At 32.6% G+C, this 26,077-nt stretch overlaps 1 protein-coding gene across 1 annotated transcript in view; it reads left to right on the top strand.

Annotated features, from left to right (window-relative positions):
• Window positions 1-1,168: 1,168 nt before the first annotated feature.
• The window catches only part of LOC139502275 (low-density lipoprotein receptor-related protein 6-like), a 39,401-nt gene continuing 14,492 nt past the window's right edge, over window positions 1,169-26,077 (top strand). The window contains exons 1-5 of the mRNA XM_071291706.1: window positions 1,169-1,419; window positions 9,759-10,152; window positions 10,969-11,369; window positions 21,076-21,213; window positions 24,946-25,146. Coding sequence (XP_071147807.1) covers window positions 1,407-1,419; window positions 9,759-10,152; window positions 10,969-11,369; window positions 21,076-21,213; window positions 24,946-25,146 — 1,147 coding nt within the window. The 5' untranslated portion in view covers window positions 1,169-1,406. The remainder of the gene's footprint in view (window positions 1,420-9,758; window positions 10,153-10,968; window positions 11,370-21,075; window positions 21,214-24,945; window positions 25,147-26,077) is intronic.

The raw sequence follows: 26,077 nt of genomic DNA, 5'->3' as shown, positions 1-26,077 counted from the left end.
TTATATTTGTATTAAGGATGTTTGCTTGTCATGATTTGCTGGTAATATCCTTTGTTTTATGTAAACATTGTCATCAAGCGGCAATTACTCTAATGATTGACGCTTTCTACAGAGTTGTCTTACTTGTAGATCTTGTCTTGCTGGTTATATCCTTTGTTTTATGTAAACATTGTCATCAAACGGCAACCACTCTAATGATTGACGCTTTCTACAGAGTTGTCTTACTTGTAGAACTTGTCTTGATGGTAATATCCTTTGTTTTTTTTTATGTAAACATTGTCATCAAATGGCAATTACTCTTATGATTGGCATGTTCTATAGAGTTGTCTTACTTGTAGATCTTGTCCTGATGGTAATATCCTTTGTTTCATGTAAACATTGTCATCGAACGGCAATTAATCTAATGATTGACGCTTTCTACAGAGTTGTCTTACTTGTAGATCTTGTCTTGCTGGTAATATCCTTTGTTTAATGGAAAAATTGTCACCAAACGGCAACTACTCTTATGAATGCCGCTTTCTATAGAGTTGTCTTACTTGTAGATCTTGTCTTGCTGGTAATATACTTTGTTTCATATATAAACAGTCATTCTTTCTTAACAAAACATGGTTTTATATCTCTTTAAACAAAATTTAAATAAGATTTTTCCTTCACGTTTGTCCCTTTTAAATCATTTTTGTTTGTTTTGGGCCGTACATGTACCATTATAAATAATCTTAACGTAGAATGTCTTTATAATTCTATCCTCTTGTCCCAACTACACGTGTTCTTCACTCCACGTACTAACACCTTCTATAATTCTTTTTTCATCATGGAAGAGAGCCTTTCCAGTAGCATAACTGAGATTTCACATATTATGTTCCGTTTTTATTGCTTATTCATGTATAGTTTGTGCTTATAATTTATTGCATATGGTCGTTTATAAGGACATATTACAAGGTAGTTTAATAAAGTGTTATGTCAATGGGTTTTTAATATCTCGTAATCGTTTATAAAGTTGAAATGTATTAAACATTAGATATCTAAGACGAAAGTGAGATCTGACACAAGACAACAAATGACAAGGTTACAGACTCGATACATGAAAAATGAATACGAGGTTATGAAAGGGTTTACACAATTGAAAACAATAGGCTAATAACAAATAGACACACTTGCTTTGTACTTTGCAGGACATTAACAAAAGAGGGGCATACAAACGTAAAACGTCTAAACTTGAAGCAGAAATTGAGGTGTTCTACTGGACTGATGCTGATGGCAACGGTTCCATCTCACCTCAAGAATGGGCTAATTTCTACAGTACATTGAAAGATGGACTTTTACCAAAATATAGTTATAATTTGTGGTTACGTTCATTTTATAATCAAATCACTGAGCCTGGTTTTGACAAAAATAATAACAGTCTAATGGAACTCGGTGGTAAGTTTAATAGCAGTTTTATAGTGTTGCAAAATGTCAAATTGTTTAAACTCTGGAAGTTAGTACTAACTGTTTCATGACCGACATTAATCAATTAATATGTACTAGTATATTATATAATAGTAATATTAGAGTATAAATTTCGTTTCTGGTTTTATAATGTTGTTGGTTTACTGCATGTCTCATTGGCGAATGCCAATCTCCTTTGATTTATAAAAACAAAGTATGAAACATTAATTAATATGCACTTGTCATTTTCTTAGTCACAGACAAACATACGTTATGAAGATTTTTTTTCAAACACGTAGACTCGACTAAAGATTGTAATTTATTGAAAGCTACAGAAAGGAGAATTAAAACCATATATTTATAAATGGAAACTAACGGTATAAGACTTTTTGTTGCAGAAAGTTTTCAAAAGAGAGCACTTCTTATATATGTACATAGATATGAAGATGTCTATAACAATATGTTATAAATAAACTCATCACAGATATCAGGATCAAATTTTGTATTTACGCAAGACGCGCTTTTCGCCTACCAAAGACTCATCAGTGACGGCCGAATTCCAAAAAGTTACAAAGGCTAAATAAAGTAAAAGGTTGAAGAGCATTAAGGACCAAAAATTCTTAAACGTTTTGCCAAATACAGCTAAGGTAATCTATTCCTGAGGTAAAAAAGCCTTAGTATTTCAAAAATTCAAAGTTTTGTTAACAGTTAATGTGTAATTTAGGATAAATGTAATTTTAGCCATGTGTATTAATATCCCAGGGTTAGCTAGTTTGAGACGACCCCTTACTCATGCGCAGCCTCGCAGAGATAGTGACCACATGGCACTGTGATCAGCTTTCGTAAGCATGCCAGCACATTTTTTCTTAAGCTCCTAATCCATAATGGCTAGTACAAGAGAAAAAAGAGATAATGCTGGTGAAAAACTCAAGACATAATTGACAGTTTGAAGCCGAAACACATGGAAACTGAGAGTGATACACACGACAACAAAGAAGATAGCGACAGTGAAAGTGATGGGGAATTTGCGGAGTCCTTTGAAAAGTTAACTGAGGATAATGAAAATGAGGAAATTAATGCCTTAGAAAACGAACTTAAACGTTTGAAAACAGAGAAAAGAAAAGTGGAATTAAAACGAAAAATTGAAGAGGAAAAGGACAATCTTTTAAACCTCTAACTACTGCCAACAGTTCAGCCGTCTGACGCCGCGTTGGTTCAAAATTCTACAAAAGGTGAGCAAAATCATGAATTTTCTGACATTATTGCATGTAGCACAGAGAAATCAGGCAAAGCATTGCAGATTGTTGATTTTCTTTGGCCAGAGCATATCCCTCAGTATCTTATGCCGAGATATGGACTTTCGGGTAGGCAAAAAGAAAACCTTAGGCAAAATTTCTATCGAAGAGTGGGGTTACTCTAACATTAGAATTTTACAGGAATTGCTAAAAAGGAATACCGCGTTAAATGTTAATACATATCTTAACTATACAGCTGACATATTCCCTCTCGTCTCAAAATATGTTTGGTACTCTGTCCTGCTCTATGACAAAGAGTACAGAGACAGGCAGGCGGGGGGAACATTTATATGGGGGCGTATCGTCAGGATTTAAGAGATTTCCAACTTGTGTCCAAACGTGAAAATCCAACAACGAGAGCCATGAATGGTGCTACAATAATAACTCTTGTTACCACCAAGATTGTCGAATGATGCATCATTGTGCCATTTGTGTGTCAAGCAGTCATTCTGCTATCTCAGCTCACGGACACAGCAGTGCCACTTATATGGATAAAGTCGCAAAAAAAACGTATGAGCCTCAGAACTAGGATAACCCATGCAGCAAAAAACTGAAATTGTTTACGTTTTGAGGCGTGGAACCGATTGCTGCCTGCTTCTGTTGAAGACAGATATTTTATCTTAAACGGTGTAAAAGATGGATTTCAGCTTAATGTTGTTTATCGTCCGCATCTGCTTGTAGTTAGAAAAAATTACTCGTCCGCTTTCCGTTTTCATCGTGCTGTTGAAAAACAAATTAAACTAGAAATTGAACTCGGGAATTATGTAGTTACTAAAACTAAACCGATTATAATCAGTTCAATAGGTGCAATAGAAAAATCAAATGGCGATGTGCGTATCATTCATAATGCTAGCCTACTGAAAGGCATTTCTCTTAATTCATACACTTCGGATACTAGTTGTTCTTACATGGATTTACGACACGTATTGAAGATAATTAAATGTGATGGTTATCTCGGGAAAATAGATTTTAAAAGTGCTTATAGATCTGTAAAGTGTCATGATTCTGATTCTGACAGGCCTCCAGTGGACGTTTGATGGGGACGATTCTCCAACATATATGTATGATGCTAAACTTCCGTTTGGTCACGCGAGAAGCCCTAAAAATTTTCAGCAATTAAGTGCTTCTGTCTGAAATCATGAAACGTACATATAATATTACTTGCATTGCGTATTTAGATGATTTTTTAGTGATTGAAGATACGTTTCATAAGTGTCAAACAGGAATTCGTTTTCTAATCGATACTTAACGTAGATTAGGTTTCAACATCAGCTGGAATAAAATTGAGGGTCCATCTCAAAGTTTAACATTTTTAGGGATTGCCATAAACACATGTTCTCTATCTCTCGCTATGCCTGATAAAGAAACGACGAGAATTCCATGATGCCATTTTATCTTTTCAAAACCGCAAACGAGCCAGTGTGAAACAACTACAATCTTTGTGTGGCAAACTTAATTGGGCTTGTCAGATGGTAAAGGGATGTAGAACTTTTGTAAGGTGATTAATTGATAACCTATTAAATGTAAATACAACGAATAGGAATGCAAAAATACTTTTATCTACAGATTTATTTTCTGATACTGCATGGTGGGTTAATTTATGAATGTGTTCAATGGAACAGTAACTTTTTTAGATTCTAAACCAGTTACTTGCTTGCAAACTGATGCTTGTTTACATGGTGGTGCTAGATATTATGAAGGTGATTTTTTTATGTGAATTGGGACACAGATTTACCGAATTTTAAGAACTATCACATGAATATTAAAGAGACTATGGCTGTTGTGTTCTCCGCGATGAGATCGGGACATTTGTGGACTAATAAACGTGTTGTCGTTTCTACAGACAACATGACTACAAAATGCATCATTAACAAAGGTAGTTCTAGAAACAAAACTTTAATGACTCAATTGAGAGAACTTTTCTGGTTGTCGGCTACACACAATTTCGACATTAGAGAAAAATTTATCAGTGGTCGTAATAGTGTTATTGCTGACGCCGCGTCAAGACTTCATGAACCAGGACAATTATCTAGGCTTTATGATAAACTTGTGAGCCACTTATTTTATATACCGTTTACGACTATCGAGCTACTAAAACACATATCTTTTGACTTTTTTAATTCCAGATGGAGAAACAATGGAAACGCAAATGTTGGAGAACAGCGTGGTTCGCTTGAAAAGCAAGGGGTGGGCTAGTTCAACTTCAGGAACTTACCGTACCCATCTCAAGACTTATCTCCAATTCTGTAAAAAATTATGACCTAAAACCAGTGCCATGCACAATCAAAACTGTAGAACTTTACAGTGCTTTTCTTGTAGATGTGAAAAACTTTGCGTTTAGCTCGATACGATCGTATTTGAACGTTATTGTTGTGCTGCATAAATCGCACGACAAACCGGACCCTATTGCAAGCTGTTGGAATGTCCGACATTAACTAACTGGTGTCAAACGGGAACTTGGTACCAGTCAAAATTGTAAGGCACCTGTTACGCCAGAACTGTTAATAAGATTTAAGTCAATTTTAAATCTTGAATGTCATAGTAATATTGTTTTTTGGGCTGCTTGCCTTACCGGTTTTTATGTTTTTTTGCGACCAAACATTTTTTAGTCAAGGTCTTTTTGATCCAGAAATCAATTTGTGAAGGGTAGATGTGCTGCCTTGTAACTTGGGTATGCGTGTAACGCTCAAAGTAACCAATACGCTGCAGTTTCGTTCTAAGCCTATTGAGGTAATTCTCCCTTTGTTACACGGTCACCAGATTTGTCCGTATGAAGCCTTATCCCGCGTGCTTGCCTTACCAGGAGATCCTTTAGATCCTTTATTTAGGTTATCTGACAAAAGTTGTTTGTCTTATACTGTTTTTCTCCAATGCCTTTGTTTTCTGTTGCAACACCTTGTCTGTAATCCTCAAAATTACGGGGGACACTCTTTTCATAGGGGTGCTGCCACTTGGGCAGGATCTGTAGGTTGTTCGGACAGTGACATTAAATTGCTAGGTTATTGGTCAAGTGATTGTTTTTTACGCTATATTGATTCAGATAGAGACCAGCGTCTCAAAGCCATGACGTCTTTCTGTTCTTTAATACCTTCTTTTTAACAAACTACCCCCTTATTGTTTGGGTTTGGGGTTACATTTTTATACGACCGCAAAAATTGAAAATGTTTTGGTTGTATATTGGTATCACGTTGGCGTCGTCGTCGTCCGTCGTTGGCGTCCGAAGACTTTTGGTTTTCGCACTATAACTTTAGTATAAGTGAATAGAAATCTATGAAATGTAAACACGAGGTTTATGACCATAAAAGGCAGGTTGGGATTGATTTCTTGAAGTTTTGGTCCCAACAGTTTGGGTATTAGGGGCCAAAAATGGCCCGAATAAGCATTTTCTTGGTTTTTGCACTATAACTTTAGTTTAAGTAAATAGAAATTTATGAAATTTTGACACAAGGTTTATGGCCACTAAAGGAAGGTTAGGATTGATTTTGGGAGTTTTAGTCCCAACAGTTTAGGAATAAGGGGCCAAAAAGTCAAATAAGCATTTTTCTTGGTTAAGGCACCATAACTTAAGTATAAGTAAATAGAAATCTATGAAATTTAAACACAAGGTTTATGACCATAAACGGAAGGTTGGGATTGATTTTGGGAGTTTTGGTCCCAAAAGTTTAGGAATAAGGGGTCCAAAGGGTCCAAAATTAAACTTTGTTTGAATTCATCAAAAATTGAATAATTGGGGTTCTTTGATATGCCGAATCTAACTGTGTATGTAGGTTTTTAATTTATGGTCCCATTTTCAAATTGGTCTACAATAAGGTCCAAAGGGTCTAAAATTAAAATAAGTTTGATTTTAACAAAAATTGAATTCTTGGGGTTCTTTGATATGCTGAATCTAAATATGTACTTAGAATTTTGATTTTTGGCCCAGTTTTCAAGTTGGTCCAAATCGGGGTCATAAATTAAACTTTGTTTGATTGCAACAAAAATTGAATTCTTGGGTTTTTTGATATGCTGATTCTAAACATGCACTTAGATTTTTTATTATGGGCCCAGTTTTCAAGTTGGTCCAAATCGTGATCCAAAATTAAACTTTGTTTGATATCAACAAAAATTGTATATATGGGGTTCTTTGATATATGCTTAATCTAACCATGTATTTAGATTTTTAATTATGGGCCCAGTTTTCAAGGTTGGTCCAAAATTAAACTTTGTTTGATTTCAACAAAAATTGAATCCTTGGGGTTCTTTGATATGCTGAATCTAAACATGTTCTTATAATTTTTATAATGGACCAAGTTTTCAAGTTGGTCCAAATCGTGGTCCAAAATTAAACCTTGTTTGATATCAACAAAAATTGAATCCTTGGGGTTCTTTGATATGATGATTCAAAACCTGTATTTAGATTTTTGATTAAAGGCTCAGTTTTCAACAAGGTCCATATTGCGGTCCAAAATTAAACTATGTTTGATTTCAACAAAAATTGTATTTGGTTTTTTGATATGCTGAATCTAAACATGTACTTAGATTTTTTATTATGGGCCTAGTTTTCAAGTTGGTCCAAATCGTGGTCCAAATTAAACTTTGTTTGATATCAACAAAAATGGAATAATTGGGGTTCTTTGATATGCTGAATCTAAACCTGTATTTAGATTTTTGATTATATGCCCAGTTTTCAAGTTGGTCCAAGTTGCGCTCCAAAATTAAACTTTGTTTGATTTCAACAAAAATTGTATATATGGGGTTCTTTGATATATGCTTAATCTAACCATGTATTTAGATTTTTAATTATGGGCCCAGTTTTCAAGGTTGGTCCAAAATTAAACTTAATTTGATTTCAACAAAAATTGAATCCTTGGGGTTCTTTGATATGCTGAATCTAAACATGTTCTTATAATTTTTATAATGGACCAAGTTTTCAAGTTGGTCCAAATCGTGGTCCAAAATTAAACCTTGTTTGATATCAACAAAAATTGAATCCTTGGGGTTCTTTGATATGATGATTCAAAACCTGTATTTAGATTTTTGATTAAAGGCTCAGTTTTCAACAAGGTCCATATTGCGGTCCAAAATTAAACTATGTTTGATTTCAACAAAAATTGTATTTGGTTTTTTGATATGCTGAATCTAAACATGTACTTAGATTTTTTATTATGGGCCTAGTTTTCAAGTTGGTCCAAATCGTTGTCCAAAATTAAACTTTGTTTGATATCAACAAAAATGGAATAATTGGGGTTCTTTGATATGCTGAATCTAAACCTGTATTTAGATTTTTGATTATATGCCCAGTTTTCAAGTTGGTCCAAGTTGCGCTCCAAAATTAAACATTGTTTGATTTCAACAAAAATTGTATATATGGGGTTCTTTGATATATGCTTAATCTAACCATGTATTTAGATTTTTAATTATGGGCCCAGTTTTCAAGGTTGGTCCAAAATTAAACTTAATTTGATTTCAACAAAAATTGAATCCTTGGGGTTCTTTGATATGCTGAATCTAAACATGTTCTTATAATTTGTATAATGGGCCAAGTTTTCAAGTTGGTCCAAATCGTGGTCCAAAATTAAACTTTGTTTGATATCAACAAAAATTGAATCCTTGGGGTTCTTTGATATGCTGAATCTAAACCTGTATTTAGATTTTTGATTATATGCCCAGTTTTCAAGTTGGTCCAAATTGCGGTCCAAAATTAAACTATGTTTGATATCAACAAAAATTGTATATATGGGGTTCTTTGATATATCCTTAATCTAACCATGTATTTAGATTTTTGATGTTTGGACCCGGTTATCAGATTGGTCCACATTGAGGTCTAAAGGGTCAAAAATTGAACTTTATTTGATTTCAACAAAAATTGAATTCTTGGGGTTTTTTGATATGCTGAATCTAACCATGTATTTAGATTTTGGATATTGGACCAGAATAGGTAATGTCCAATTTAAAATTTAAAGTTTTTAAGTTGAAGTTCTTATACCACATTCATTATGTGTCAGAAACATGTGTTGTGTCAACTATTTAATCACAATCTTAATTCAGAGCTGTATCAAGCTTGAATGTTGTGTCCATACTTGCACCAATGTTCAGGGTTCGAACTCTGCGGCCGTATAAAGCTGCGCCCTGCGGAGCATCTAATTTAACATATATTATTTAGCCCTCTGTTAAACAGCTTCCACAGCTGTAATATCATGAATATAATACATAAAAAGAATTGAGCTATAATCATAAAAATGCGGTGAAATTTGACCACCAGTGACATGAGTTATTTTGTATTGGGGTTCTTTTGAAATTGATGTAAAATGGCATGCTGAACAAAACCTGACAACTTAACATGTGAAATGTAATTATGAGTTAAAATTAAATTAAAGAATTGTATTTAGTTTTAAACAATGTTCAAAACAGTTATTTAAATCTTAGTTTTAATTAGAATAAGTTATAACATGAATAAGAAAGTATAATGTCAAATATAGTGGAAATTTTTGACACACAATGTTTTTGCATATTAGGTGCATTTTTCTAGTTTATGTTTTTTTCATGTTTGTCATGATTTTTAATTGAGATGGACTTGAAAAGTTTTCTCTCTGAAGACCAAATTTCAATTAATGAAACAAAAGAATAATCTGAATTACAGTATCAGTTCATAGCTGAAAAATGCATACTAAGTGGAAAATAGTCTTGAGGTCAAGTTACAGTAAATGGGCTACATCACAGATTTCGGTAAAATTTTGCATACAACTCTGGCTCAATGAGCTACAACTGAAGATCGAAAAAAAAAATGCATTTATCTCATTTTTCATTTGAAATATAACTGATTGAATTCTTTCAAAATAGGTGAACATTTGTATAGACAGCACATAAAATTAGTGAGAAAAAAACGCCACGCTGTAAATTTTTGTCTTGAAATGATAAAATCTCTGCTTTCTACTCCATAGATTATTCTTTAAAAAATGTCCGCCTTTCTCAGCCCGACACTCCATTCTTCCCATTTTTTTAAGCTTGTTATTTAGACATGTTATTAAAAAACAACAATTTCTAAATATTTTTCAGGAAGTCCCTTGCTGCTTTTTGCCAATCGTAAAGATGTCAGAATGGTGGACGGGAACAATTCTCGAGGTAGTTCCACCGTTGTCGCAGGAAACCTCGAGGATGCTGCAGCAGTGGATTTCCTTTATGAGGACAGATCGGTCTTTTTCACGGACGTCAGCCAGAAAATGATCAAAAGGACATGGTTTAATGGCTCGGAAATTACGGTAAATGTCATCACAACAGGTCTCATCTCTCCAGATGGACTGGCTGTTGATTGGTTGGGTCGAAAGATATACTGGACTGACTCAGAAACGAAAAGAATTGAAGTCGCCAACTTGGATGGAAGTTACCGAAAGGTGCTTTATTGGAATGACCTTGACCAACCAAGAGCCATTGCACTGGATCCATTAAATGGGTAAGTTTGTTTAAGCTATACTTCAGACACGGTGTTCTGGGAAAGACTGAAAAGCAGGTAGATAACTCTTGATTAAACTTTATGACATGATCATATTTTCAAGTCTATATTTATTGAATAAACATACAAAGAGATATTATGTGGTAAACCCCTGAGAATTGCTTCTATATTTGCTGTGAAAAAAACACTACCAAGTTGAAGAGTGTTGTTTGAACTGTATTTACAGAAAAAATATTGGTATTAATTTCAAAAGACTAAATACAAGAAGACAATTTCCATTACAAAGTTGTTCCTTTACTCTTTGTGTTTTGCAGTGCATGTACTGATTTTGTGTCATGGATGGATACCCCTTGTCCTTTCTTTTCTATTAATATCAGAATGAAAAGATGTGGCATGATTGCCAAAGAGATAACTCTCCATCAGAGACTAATTAACATAGATTAGTCAGCGACTTCAATTTTGCTAATAATGGCTAGGTTTAAATAATAAAATTTAAGTAGAAGTCATTTTAATTGAAATATTGAAGATCTAAAAGTATTATCATTCTATTAGTTAAATACATTAATTATTATTTTAACTGGTTTAGTATTATATTAACTATCTTATGTTAATAGTTAAGTATTGTATTAACGTTCTCATGTTAACAGTTAAGTCTTTTATTAACAGTTAAGTATCATATTAACTATCTGAAGTTAACAGTTCAGTATTAGTAATATTTTAACTATCTGAAGTTAACAGTTCAGTATTAGTAATATTTTAACTATCTGAAGTTAACAGTTAAGTATTAGTAATATTTTAACTATCTCATGTTAACAGGTACATGTATTGGATTGACTGTGGAGAGACACCAAAAATAGAACGAGCTGGAATGGACGGAACACATGCACATCGATCTGTCATTATAAAGGAAAATATTCATTGGCCAAATGGACTTACGTTAGATTACGAAGATTCACAAATTTATTGGACGGACGCTAAAAATGCTTTCATACACAGCTGCAAATTCGATGGTTCTGATCGCCGTGTGGTCGTTGAAGGGGAACTCCCTCATCCCTTTGCCTTGACATTGTACGATCGAACCTTATACTGGACCGATTGGAAGGATCGGTCTATCAATTCCTGTGATAAAATTACCGGTAGTAATCGGAGAGTTATACTTAGAGATATATATTCACCAATGGACATCCATTCATTTAGTGCTAGAAGACAACCAAAAGGTAAATAGTATAAATAGTAGAAGCAGTGTCTCTCTATTTATATTTTTAAAAAGCAACATAGGATATGAAATAGCACTTTCCCCTAAATTCACACCATATTTATAAAGAACCATGGTAAAATATAGGACCATATTGTTCTATAAGTCCTTTTGGGAACACTGAGTGGTTGGTTTAATACTCATGTTTACACTATGTTTGAAAATACCATTGAAAGTTATTATGTATTCTACATTACACATCGGAGTAAAAGTTTGACCTAACTTCTCCACATCTTTTTTTCACAGGTAAATTGTAATGAACCTGACAATAAAAACTTTAATTTTACAATTAACACTAAATGTAGAGCATGTAGAGAGTAAGATTTGTTCATGGGGATCCTCAATTAGAAAATGATCTTTCGGTGGTATTTTTAGATTTGGTGTATATGTGGCTCAATAGGGCCTTCTATTGATGTTTGAAAAGAAACACCACTTATTCTAAGATTTCTGAAAAAGGTGTCAAAGAATTACATCATGTAATACAATACAATACAATACCATACAATACAATATTTTTATTTTCCAAATTAAAGGGCCCATTAAGAGCATAACATTAATTACAACATGACATAAACATTACAGAGTGATTAAAGAAACATAAAATAATAATTCAAATGCATGAGGAAAGAATCAGTGGTCAAGGGGGGATAATTTTGATATCTTTTAGAGTATTTAAGTTAACTAGTTTTCTGATTTTCTAAGTTGCAGGCCTTTATCGAGGTATGCACATAAAATAGATAAAAATCTGCTATCTTCATAAATCATGATCCATGAAAAAAGATCTTTTCTGTTTGAATTATCTAAACTGGGGTATTTTTTGATATAATCAGTCACATCTCTTCTGATGTTATTGTAAAGAGGGCATTCCAGAAGAAAGTGCATTTCATTTTCAATACAATTTAAATTACAATATAAACATATCCTCTCATGTCGAGGTAATATTTCATATTTACCACATACATTGGTAATTCGTTCATGTCTGCCAGTTTCTATTCTTAAACAGTGATTGCTGAGTCTGTATCATGTGTATTTTGTAAACAAATGTTTTTGTGGATGTTTTAAATCTAAATAATTTTCGTAGTCAAATAACCTATTGAATGAAAAATAAGTGTCCAATTTGCCTTGATTCTGTAAATAAAAATCTCGCATTTTCTCCCAATCATTTTGAAAATTTAATTTGAGCTGTTTTTTCAGTAAATTTTTAATTTATTTTTGCCTAAATTTTTACATATATTTAGGTCAATACCCACTTTTTCACTGTATAAAATGATATTAGAGAGCCATGAATTATTGGAGCTAGTTTGAGCTTTTATAACTCTCAATCATTTTTAACTCAGCATAAGCACTTTTCAATAAATCAGATGGAGAATTCACTAGTCTATGCCAATACATAAACATATGTGTTAGCAAATTTATATAAAGAGGATATTGACCCAATTCAGACAGGACTACTACATTTGTGCACATCTTTGTAACACCAATAATATACTTACACAATTTTAAATTTAGCTTCTCAAACTCCCAATCTTTAAATATGTCATAAAGGGATAAATTTTTCCTTTTAGGAGTATTGTTGATAACACCCGAATTTTTACAACCATAAGTTACAATTGGCTGTATACAGTGATCAAATAAATGCAAAAGAGTTTTAATAGGAGGATTTAATGATTTCAAATCTTTATAAAGTTTAAAACTGGCCTTTTGACCTTTTTGGAATAATTGTTTCCTGGCTTCATTAAAGTTTCCAGTATTTTGGATGACTATGCCAAGATAATTGTATTGTTTAACACATTCAATAGAATTATTTCCTACATTGAAATCTTCATTAAGGAGTCTACCACTCCTATTGAATATAATAATGTACATAAACATACATGTGACATCCACATGATAAAAAGGCACAGAAAATACAAACTCTCTATGAAAACATGTGCTTTGGAACAGTTTGCGGTTTGTGTAATCTGCTCTGTCATATGTCTGTCCCTGAATCTATTTGTACAAAAAGGATTTTTTAACGAGGAACTATGCCTAACATTGATTTCCATGTTACATAACTTTATTTGTTAAAAATGCTGAAATTTTGAAAAAAATGGCACATTTATATAATGCTATTTTTTTAACAGCAGCTGCTGTTTGAAATAAATAAAGCAAAAACAATTTACATCTTTCATAACTTTTAGCTGATAACAATTAAGACAATAAATTTCTTAATGTAATGTAAATGTTAGGATAGACACCCCGTATGAGAATATTAGGAGGATTCCGCTTAAAAATAGCAGGAACCCAGGCGGAATCCACCTAAAAATTAAGACTTTTAGACGGAATTAAGGCGGACATGGAATATTGAAAAAAATCCGCCTGAAGTATCAAAGACCTTAGGCGAAATATTTACTACTTTCCTGTTGAGTTAACAGGATTTCTTTAGTAAAAGAAATATCATAGACGGAATGCTGGACTTAGTATATTTGTTCAAGTTTGTTAGGAGGAAATTGGACTTAAAAGATTTTGTTCAAATTTATCAGGCGGGAATTGTACTTAGAAATTTTTTCTAACTTTTGAGGCAGAATTGTTCTTTTAATTTTTTTTTCAAATGAAAATGTATCATTACTGATGAGAGAGTGCATGCATGGTGATTATTTGGGCCATAAAGCCAGTATTTGTACCCCCCTGAAATCTAACATATTGAATATTTTTATATTTAAAGAGTCTTATAAAGATGGCATATTAAATTCAATTAAATTTAAATTGTGATAGCATTGTTAGGTAATTTATAACTTTATGTTATGTGTTGCTATTTATTTACATTTAAACATATAAAAAGTGACTAGAATATACTTATTTCACTAACAGTGATAACAATAACTTGTTTTTGAATTTTCCAACATAGGAATTGCAGGTTAAATTAATTTATTTTCAAGTACAATTAATTATTAAGTGTATCTCTATTTAATTAAGTAATAATCATGATAATACACAAATAGTATTTCCATGCAGTCTCTTTCTTATCAGTTAGTGATAGGAATGTTATGTAGGTCCCCCATCTGTTTTCCATTTGCCTCTGTGAAATGGACAGGAAATGATATTTACACACTCAAGAGTTGGGGCCTTATGAAGGAGACCACATTGCTTTGTACATTTCTCTTAAATTGCTACAGTCCAAAATATAAAAATAATAGATAAAAATTGGTGAATATTATTTATTTATTATTATAAATCAAATATTTAAGATTTAGGTAATTAATAGTATAATGATTAGGGAAACATTTCAAGGAATCAAACAACTCCCAAAATAACCCCAACACTCAGGTCAGATTCAAAATTTGAACTTGCAGACATTACAAGAAAAGATGTCTTATTTATCTTGACCAAAATATGAATTTTACCATGGATGTAGAGTTGTGGACTAAAAAGAGCCAAAGTATTCTATTAACATTAAAAAGTGCAGATTTATATATTCTTATGATGACATGACTATTGGATTTGTGAAGATTGATGTTTTCATATATTTTGGATTGAATCTTCTGGTAAGTTGAAATTATGAATATAAGTATTTCAACCTTTTTGAATATTATGAAACTGCTATTTCCTTCAAATAACTTGTGACATATATATATATAAGTACCATGTAGGATCAAGAAAATAACTATATAAGACCATTCAATTTTTGCATAATTACATCATGTACATAATTACTGTGGTATTTGTATATGACACAAGACTTATATCTTTAAGAAAATCTCTTTTATATGATATTATTTAATAGTTAAGTTTTGGCAAAATTGGAGATCTGTTGTATGACTGTAATAATTAAATATATATAATAGACATCTATTCCGAAAAATCATAAAGTGTTATCTTTTAAAATTTAGTACATATGTACTCAATTATCATGATTATGGATCAAATTTAAGATTTTTAAAATGGCAAGACAAACATTTTGTACATGTAAATGCGGGCCTATGATGTTAAAGTAAAATAAAAGCCAATACTACATGTACTAATCAAAGTAAAGAATAACCTATACAATTCATGCACATGAGTATATGTAATAATTATTTTGTTTAATTGTAATAAGACAAATTTTTTTTATATTTCAGAACTGGTAAAACCAAAGAAATTGTTTTCTGATAGGACTGAAGAATGGGCACATTCAATCAGACTTGGAGTAAGTAGTTTTATATGAAAGAAATCCTTATGAATGCTTTTTAAGTAACTTTTGCACATATTGGACTTTTAAAACAATTTGAAAAAAATCAAAAGTTGTAAAACCATCTGTAATATTTTTTTGATATAAACATGATATATATCTTTAAAATAAGCAAATTGAAAACAGGGGTTACAGCCCACAGGTCTTATTTTATTGAGAAAATCCCCAAAACAGGTCATACTAAATTCATTATAATTATCTGCCCTTGATTTTACAAGGATTTTTTTCTTAAATATAATTACTCTTTAAAACATGCTTAACATCTTATTTTTCATAGTTTAATATTATAATTTCAAGTTTTAGATGTTTCTGTTGTACAATGTATATTGAATGATATATGGTAAAAATAGTAAATTCAAGTCAATATGTCAAAATGAAGGAAAACCCCACCTACTTAGGCAGCTCACAATTTACCTGTATAACATAGAGAAATTTGTCAAATTCCTTTTAGTTAAACCAATAATGCATGGTAATTTTAATTTATGTCCTCTTTTTTTCAGGTTATGTTACTGCTTGTTACACAAAACACAACAGATCCATGCAAGATGGTCATATCAATGATGCTGTTACAGAGCAAATCAGTTATGCACGAAATAAATTCAGGAACTTGTGATAATAATTTATATTCAAAGAACACTGAAAAAACCTTAAAAATATGACTAATAACTGAAAATGAAGAAATTGTGAAGAACTAAAAATGAAGAAATTGTGAAGAACTAAAAATGTCAAAATTATACATACATGTATAGTAATTTGTAGTTGCTAAAATAAATTCGATCAAGTTTGATAACACTTTATGCATTTTATTGTATGAAGGCCTTGTTTTTCTTCGCAAGAAGGCATGGCAGTGGTAAAAACCTGAATCTTTGGAATGAAAAAATTCTTTCATTGAAGACAGAATTTTTTCATATTCTTAAGGCAGATTTTTTTTCATATTCTAAGGCCGATTTTTTTTTCGAAGGCGGATATATTTTCCGTTTCATTAGGCGGATATATTTTCCGTCTCTTTAGGCGGATATATTTTTGAGAAAAACATTTTTCCTTTTAATTAGACGGAAATTTTTCCTCCTAAGACAGGCGGATAAATTTGCATATTTCGGCTCTATTCCGCCCGTAACCCGCCTGGAATCCATGTAAGAAAGATTCTTCGTGTAAAAGTGGACTTTAAACGGATTCCCTCTAAAATATCCGCCTGGAATCCGTGTAAAAGACGCCTGGATTTTTTCGTACAGGACATTAGACAAAGTTATTTGTAGATCTATAGTCGTATTGGGCATGATGGATATATTATTTATCTTTTTTTGCCTGCCAGTCAAAAAATCACAAGGTATGCATGGATGTTGTACATGTGTTGATGTTTACATGTGTGTTGATATGTGTACATGTGTTGATGTTTACATGTGTGCTGATATGTGTACATGTGTTGTTGTTTACAATTAGTTAATCAAGCTTGATGAAAACCATGTACTTTTCTATTTTCAATTTTGTTATCGAGAATACATGTTTTCAATGCATTGAGTTTTAAGCCCCCATCTTAGTGGAGGGGCATTAAGTTTTATCCTTGTCCGCCTGTACTTCTCAAAATTAGTTTCCGTTCTCTTAACTTTATTTTGCTTCAACCAAATGTTATGACACTTATACCCACTGCTTTTTATCACAAAACACAGATCAATTTGAATTTTAGTTGCGTCACTTATACTGTTTTAGAGTTATGCCCCTTTACAAATGGAATAATTGCTGAATTTTACGTTTCCGTTATCTAACTTCAGTTTGCCTGAGCCAATTGTTATGAAACTTATATACAACACCTATTACCACAAAACACAGATCAAGTTTGAATTTAGGTGGTATAACTTTTACCTTTCTAGAGTTATGCCCCTTTACAAAAGGAAATATCACTGAATTTTTCGTTTCCATACGCTAACTTAAGTTTGTTTAAACCAAATGTTATGAAATTTATACTCAAGGCTTTTTACCACATAACTCAGATCAAGATTGAAATTTGGGTGCATCAATTTTACCGTTCTCGAGTTATGTCCCAATATATCCATGTTTATTCTGTATAATTATTTTCTGAACAGTGCATAACACTTTCTATACAATATATTTTGTGTAGATAGTGTTGTGCGCTGCACAGTATATTCTATTGAAAATGGTTTATCTTCTTTGTAATAGAAAGTGTTGTGCACTGCACAGAACATTAAAATACAGAAAAAAACAATGAATTTTATATTAAAAAAATTTCAAGCACAAGACATTATGCAAATTCCATAATCAAAATTAACTCCAAGTTGAAATAATACAAAACTTTGCACAGACTAGTGGAAAACCTTTGAAAACATGTAGGATAAAGTTAACCAAAGAAGAATCAGAATTGTCACAATAATTCAGGATATAACGAAAAATAATTGTTGTAAGCATACAAAATCATCTTAACAACTGAAGGTTGAGTACCTTTGATAAAGATCTATAAATTTAGATTAAAGCGAAGCTCATTTCAAATTTCATTATTTTCATGATATATCAGGATTTCATATACATTCAAAAAATCATAAAAAAGAAAAATAATTGTAAGCATGCAGAATCATCACAGGCATGTACTTGTTTCTATCCATAGGATGACCCACTCTCAACGTTTATTTACTTAAATATACGTTGATGAATAAAGTGGATCTTCCTATGGATAGAAACAAGTGCTTGTGAAAATCATCTTCACAATGTTGAGCTAAGCTAACCCAAGACACAATCAAATGTCTCAACATATCAGGATTTCCTATATATTCAAAAAATCATAAAACAGATAAGTAATTGTAAGCATACAGAACCAAGTATCCTTGATATCTATACATGTACATGTAGGTTGAAGCTAACTCAAGAACAATCATAATATTTCAAATTTTTCTATGCATTGTATATAAAAATCATAAAACAGAAAAGTAATTGTAAGCATACAGAATCAATAGAGATTTTGTTGATGTATATATTTTTAGCTTGAGTTTAATCAGATCCATCGCTGGTAGATTACTTCTTAGAATAATCTGCTTAATATCGAGATACTAGATGACTTTATTTATCATGGTTTTTAATCAGTTGGCAGAAAACGTAAAATTTGGCATGGTAGTGTTTGACAGTCTGTTACTTCTCAAGATATATATGTTGTGACGTAACAAAGAATGTTTTATTGTTATTTCCTCAAGCCTGTCTTAGAGGCATGTTTTTGTTACGTAACTCTTGGAGCATATAATGGCTGTTAATTGGCGTTTTTTTCTTGAAAGATTATACTTTTTATCATGTTTATCCAGTCTGCAGTTTTACTTATTAAATAGATGTCAATTATTTCAAGGGATTTTTATAAAAAATAAATTGCATTGCCAATGAGACAACTACCCACAAGCATGACAAGAGATGAACAAAAAAAGTAAAATCAGAAAAATACTGAAATTTGAGGAAAATTCAGAACGGAAAGTCTCTAATCATGCTAATCAAATGACAAAATCAAATGACAAAACACATCAAACAAACGGACAATAACTAATATTCCTGACTTGGTACAGGCATTTTCAAATGTGAAAAATGGTGAATTGAACCTGGTTTTAAAGCGCTTTGAAAGACAGCTGTGTCATATCTCCTTAAATTTTAATTTATTAATATACTAATCTGAGTCCAAGGAATCTTGTAATTTTTACCATTCCAAAACAGAACACAACGCTTTTCAAGCAAATACTAGGCTTCAAAGATTTGATAAATATATACCTTACTACATTTGTATGCTATGTACAAATGTATGAAAAAAAAAAAAAAACGGTTTCATGTTCAAATGTACAAAGTGCAAGTACGAGCCATGTCACACGCTACATGGCCTCAGATGAAAATCTAAAATTCATTCATAAAGCTGTTGATACTTAAGTAAATCTAAGTACAGGACTAGATGACGTCATAGAAAAAGGAAATACTTCATACTTAATACTAACTAAAATTGAAAATTTGAAGAAATAGAGTGGTGTCAAGTGATACCAATTTAATCATGTGGAAGTGTTATAACTTGTTAACTTGTTATTCTGAATATAATAGATTTTGTTAACAATTTCTAATTTCAAATTTCAATTTTTCAAATATTCATTGTCATATAAACTCTGAACAACAAGTTTGTGACAAATAATATAAACATACACAAAATACATTTAACAAACAAAACCATGAAAACAAAAAAAAGCAAAAAAGCAAAACAATCTATCTTTATGATATATAAATATATTTTATAAATAAATCAAGAGTCCCCTGTCCTTAGTTCTAATGCCTGTTTAAAATAGGACCCTAAGCTTTCTACTTCTTTTGAGGTTGATGGACAAAGAAGATATTTAATTTTTTCATTTTCTTGCCAGGACATAAAATCTGGCATATGTTTAATTACATTTCCTATAAAGTTATCTCTAAGTTTAGCATTTTTTTTGCAGTATAAAATAAAATGGGCTTCATCCTCCATTGTATTACATGATGTGCATAGTCTTTTTTCTCTAGGTATTTTTAAATATCTTCCTTTTTCTATTATTAAATTATGATCGCTAATTCTCATTTTTGTTATGTTACTTCTCTTTTCAAAAGATTTACAGTTTACGTAATTCTCCATTTCTAAATTTTGCTTTAAACTTTTATATAAATACAATTTACTTTTTTGATCTATTTTTTGAAATTTTTGTTCAAATATATTTGTGTAGAAATTTAAGAATTGATGTTTTAAGGTTTTTTTTTAACAACTTTGAGTAGTTTTTTCTTTTGTTTCCCTCAAGAATGGATACGTCCATGTTTACCTCTTTCAATATATTTTTAACATATGTAAACCAGGTATAGCAACCTGAATTATCTAAACTTTTAGAAAGTAAAAAGGATTCGTATAATAATGGATTAATTTCAGAATTTAGTAATCTTGATAAGTAAAGTATACTTTGAGTTTTTATATGCATCTCTAGTGGGTATCTCCCTAGCTCTGTTCTCACAGCTATGTTTGATGAAGATTTTCTTGTTCCGAGAATATATTTACAGAAAGACAACAAGCTGATGTTTTGAAACTCATATTTTAGCAAAATCATTACCTTTGAGTGCTTGTAGATTATTGTATCAAGTTTCTTTTATAAGTTCAAGGCCATAAAAAGAATACCATTGTTTGCCCTAGCCCTACTGTAACCCATGAGATAGCTGCTTTCTCAATATCTTTTTAACTTATTGTCCTGGTGTTAAAAAGGTTTTTTTTTATCAGAAAGGCATGAAGACTAAAAACATTTTGACAATTCAATTTCTCTTTGCTGAAAAGAGAAATAAAATGCCACCTATATATATAGCTACCTACCAACTGTCTCTACCGTTTAGGGTTTGAGCAAACCAAAATATTTAACTGTAGCTCAAAAATCTGTAGTTTTGTAAATTAGCTCTGCATTGTAGTAATTTTGGATGATTTATTCTACAGATACAAATGAGAACGCCTGTGATAAACATAATGGTGGCTGTTCACACTTGTGTCTTATGTCACCAGCTCATCCTTTCTACACATGTGCCTGTCCTACAGGAATCAAACTTAAATTGGACAACAAAACATGTAATGAAGGTAGGTATCCACACAGGAATCAAACTTTAATTGGACAACAATACATGTAATGAAGGTAGGTGTCCACACAGCTCATCCTTTCTACACATGTGCCTGTACTACAGGAATCAAACTTAAATTGGACAACAAAACATGTAATGAAGGTAGGTATCCACACAGGAATCAAACTTTAATTGGACAACAAAACATGTCATGAAGGTAGGTGTCCACACAGCTCATCCTTTCTACACATGTGCCTGTCCCACAGGAATCAAACTTAAATTGGACAATAAAACAAGTAATGAAGGTAGGTGTCCACACAGCTCATCCTTCTACACATGTGCCTGTCCCATGGGTATCAAACTTAAATTGGACAATAAAACATGTACATGTAATGAAGGTAGTCGTCCACACAGCTCATTCTTTCTACACATGTGCGTGTCCCACAGGACTCAAACTTAAATTGGACAATACATGTTATGAAGGTAAATGTCCACACAGCTAATTTGTTTACACATGTGCCTGTCCAACAGGAATCAAACTTAAATTGGACAACAAAACATGTAATGAAGGTAGGTGTCCACTCAACTCAGCTTTTCTACACATGTGCCTGTCCCACAGGATTCAAACCTGAATTGGACAACAAATCATGTAATTAAGATAGGTATCCACACAGCTCATCCTTATCCATAAGTGCCTGTCTCAGGGGATTCAAACTTAAATTGGACAACAAAACATGTACTGAAAGTAGGTGTCTACACAGCTCATCCTTTCTAAATGTTCTACACATGTACCTGTCCCACGGAAATCAAACTAAAATTGGACAACAAAACATGTAATGAAGGTAGGTATCCACACAGCTCATCCTTTCTACACATGTGCCTGTCCAACAGGAATCAAACTTATATTGGACAACAAAACATGTAATGAAAGTAGGTGTCCACACAGCTCATCCTTTCTACACATGTGCCGTTCCCACTGGAATCAAATTTAAATTGGACAACAAAACATGTAATGAAGGTAGGTATCCACACAGGAGAAAAACATAAATTGGACAACAAAACATGTAATGAAGGTCAGTGTCCACACAGCTCATCCTTTCTACACATGTGCCTGCCCCATGGGAATAAAACTTTAATTGGACAACAAAACATGTAATGGAGGTAGGTATCCACACAGGAATTAAACTTAAATTGGACAACAAAACACGTAATAAAGGTAGGTGTCCACACAACTCATCCTTTCTACACATTTGCCTGTCCCACGGGAGTCAAACTTAAATTGGACAACAAAACATGTAATTAAAGTAGGTATCCACACAGGAAAAAAACTTAAATTGGACAACAAAACATGTAATGAAAGTAGGTGTCCACACAGCTCATCCTTTCTACATATGTGCCGTTCCCACGGGAATCAAATTTAAATTGGACAACAAAACATGTAATGAAGGTAGGTATCCACACAGGAAAAAAACTTAAATTTGACAACAAAACATGTAATGAAGGTACGTGTCCACACAGCTCATCCTTTCTTCACATGTGCCTGCCCCACGGGAATCAAATTTAAATTGGACAACAAAACATGTAATGAAGGTAGGTATCCACACAGGAAAAAAACTTAAATTTGACAACAAAACATGTAATGAAGGTACGTGTCCACACAGCTCATCCTTTCTTCACATGTGCCTGCCCCACGGGAATCAAATTTAAATTGGACAACAAAACATGTAATGAAGGTAGGTATCCACACAGGAAAAAAACTTAAATTTGACAACAAAACATGTAATGAAGGTACGTGTCCACACAGCTCATCCTTTCTTCACATGTGCCTGCCCCATGGGAATCAAACTTTAATTGAACAACAGATAACAAAGTTTCCAGTGGAACTTCTGTTAGGCGGAACAAATAAACGTTTACATCACACTTAAAAAAAAATCGACCAATCCTGCATAACACTTAGAACATGTAATGAAGGTAGGTGTCCACACAGCTCATCCTTTCTACACATATGCCTGTCCCACAGGAATCAAACTTAAATTGGACAACAAAACATGCAATTAAGGTAGGTATACACACAGCTCATCCTTTCTTCACATATGCCTGTCCAACAGGAATCAAGCTTATATTGGACAACAAAACATGTAATGAAAGAAGGTGTCCACACAGCTCATCCTATCTACACATGTGCCTGTCCCACGTGAATCAAACTTAAATTGGACAACAAATCATGTAATGAAGGTAGGTGTCCACACAGCTCATCCTTTCTACACATGTGCCTGCCCCATGGGAATAAAACTTTAATTGGACAACAAAACATGTAATGAAGGTAGGTATCCACACAGGAATTAAACTTAAATTGGACAACAAAACACGTAATAAAGGTAGGTGTCCACACAGCTCATCCTTTCTACACATTTGCCTGTCCCACGGGAATCAAACTTAAATTGGACAACAAAACATGTAATTAAGGTAGGTATCCACACAGGAAAAAAACTCAAATTGGACAACAAAACATGTAATGAAAGTAGGTGTCCACACAGCTCATCCTTTCTACATATGTGCCGTTCCCACGGGAATCAAATTTAAATTGGACAACAAAACATGTAATGAAGGTAGGTATCCACACAGGAAAAAAACTTAAATTTGACAACAAAACATGTAATGAAGGTACGTGTCCACACAGCTCATCCTTTTTCCACATGTGCCTGCCCCATGGGAATCAAACTTTAATTGAACAACAGAACATGTAATGAAGGTAGGTGTCCACACAGCTCATCCTTTCTACACATATGCCTGTCCCACAGGAATCAAACTTAAATTGGACAACAAAACATGCAATTAAGGTAGGTATACACACAGCTCATCCTTTCTTCACATATGCTTGTCCAACAGGAATCAAGCTTATATTGGACAACAAAACATGTAATGAAAGTAGGTGTCCACACAGCTCATCCTATCTACACATGTGCCTGTCCCACGGGAATCAAACTTAAATTGGACAACAAATCATGTAATGAAGGTAGGTGTCCACACAGCTCATCCTTTCTACACATGTGCCTGTCCCACGGGAATCAAACTTAAATTGAACAACAAAACATGTAATTAAGGTAGGTGTCCACACAGCTCATCCTTTCTACACATATGCCTGTCCCACAGGAATCAAACTTAAATTGGACAACAAAACATGTAATTAAGGTCGGTATCCACACAGCTCATCCTTTCTACACATGTGCCTGTCCAACAGGAATCAAACTTATATTGGAAAACAAAACATGTAATGAAAGTAGGTGTCCACACAGCTCAACCTTTCTACACATGTGCCGTTCCCACGGGAATCAAATTTAAATTGGACAACAAAACATGTAATGAAGGTAGGTATCCACACAGGAAAAAAACTTAAATTGGACAACAAAACATGTAATGAAGGTAGGTGTCCACACAGCTCATTCTGTCATATGCCTGGCTTGATGCAGGCATTTTCTTAAATAGAAAATGGTGGATTAAACCTGGTTTTACAGCTAGCTAAACCTCTCACTTGTAGAACAGTCACTTAAAATTCCATCATATTGACAACAATGTGCGAACAGAACAAACAAACATAACAGATGAATATGTTAAAATAAGGGTACAGCAGTCAACATTGTATTACAATCTTAATCACAATAAAAACCAACAAATATGTCAAGTAACAAAAACTAAAATGCATATAGATTATGCAAATCCAAGTAAAATTATTTTGTTTTGTTATTTGTAGGATATGAGCAGTTATTACTGTTAGCCAGGAGAACAGATTTAAGGAGGATATCACTAGACACACCAGACTACACAGATGTGGTATTAGAACTCACCAATGTACAGCATGCAATAGCTATTGATTTCGACCCGGTTGATAACCAAGTATATTGGACCGATGATGAGGTCCATGCTATTTGGAGGGCCAATATTGATGGAACAGGTAAAGATGGAGTAAATTCTTATTTTCAGTTTTATGCTCCATTTATGGGCATTATGTTTTTCAGTCTGTGTGTCCGTTTGTTCATTCTTCTGTCCTAATTCAGGTTCACGTTTTCGGTCATGGTAGCTTTTGATGAAGTTGAAGTCCAATCAACTTAAAACTTAGGATACATATTCCATATGATATGAACTTTCTAATTTTAATGACAAATAAGAGTTTCGACCCTCAATTTCACAGTATATTGAACATATAAAAGTATAGTGTGATTGGGGCATCCAGGTACTATGGACACACTATGTTATGGCTTAAATTTAGCAGGAGTTGTATCCCTTGTGGGCAAAATTTTGCATAGGTTTCTCATGAAATGAAGATATGGTATGATTGCCAATGAGACAATTCTCCACAAAAGACTTGACAATTTCAAACTAGAATTAGCAGTATTTCATGTTTAAGACTTTTCAAACACTGTGGAAATATTTCTTAGACATCATTTCTTAAACAAAATCTTTTATTTTGTTCTAATTTTTTACAACTTTTTGAAGAAATGATGTTCTTTGGTCTAAACTTGATAAATTTGTGTTGATTTTCCAGAAGTGTAAATATAAATTACCTAATGAAAAGAGAGACAACTCTTGCCAATACAATGCTGATGAAATTAAAATTAAAAAAAAACAAACAATAGCACATCCAATGATGCAATGTTCCATGGTGTCTCAAACTTTCACATTATATTTTTACTTGGCTTTCCTATGATTTCAACAGACAGAACTCATGAACATTACTCACTATCAAGTTTTGATTTTTGGCAAATTTTATGATGAATTTTATATAAGATTACATTTCAACAAAAGAATGTTAAAGTAAACAATTCAGTCTTTCTGATTGTAGAATAGCAGTATTAAGAATGTATATATTGATAAATTGTCTGAAT

The sequence above is a fragment of the Mytilus edulis genome, chromosome 13 (genome assembly GCF_963676685.1).
Source record: "Mytilus edulis chromosome 13, xbMytEdul2.2, whole genome shotgun sequence".
NCBI lineage: Eukaryota > Metazoa > Mollusca > Bivalvia > Mytilida > Mytilidae > Mytilus > Mytilus edulis.
The sequence above is the reverse complement of the archived record's forward strand: the minus strand, read 5'-3'. Positions and strand labels throughout refer to the sequence as shown.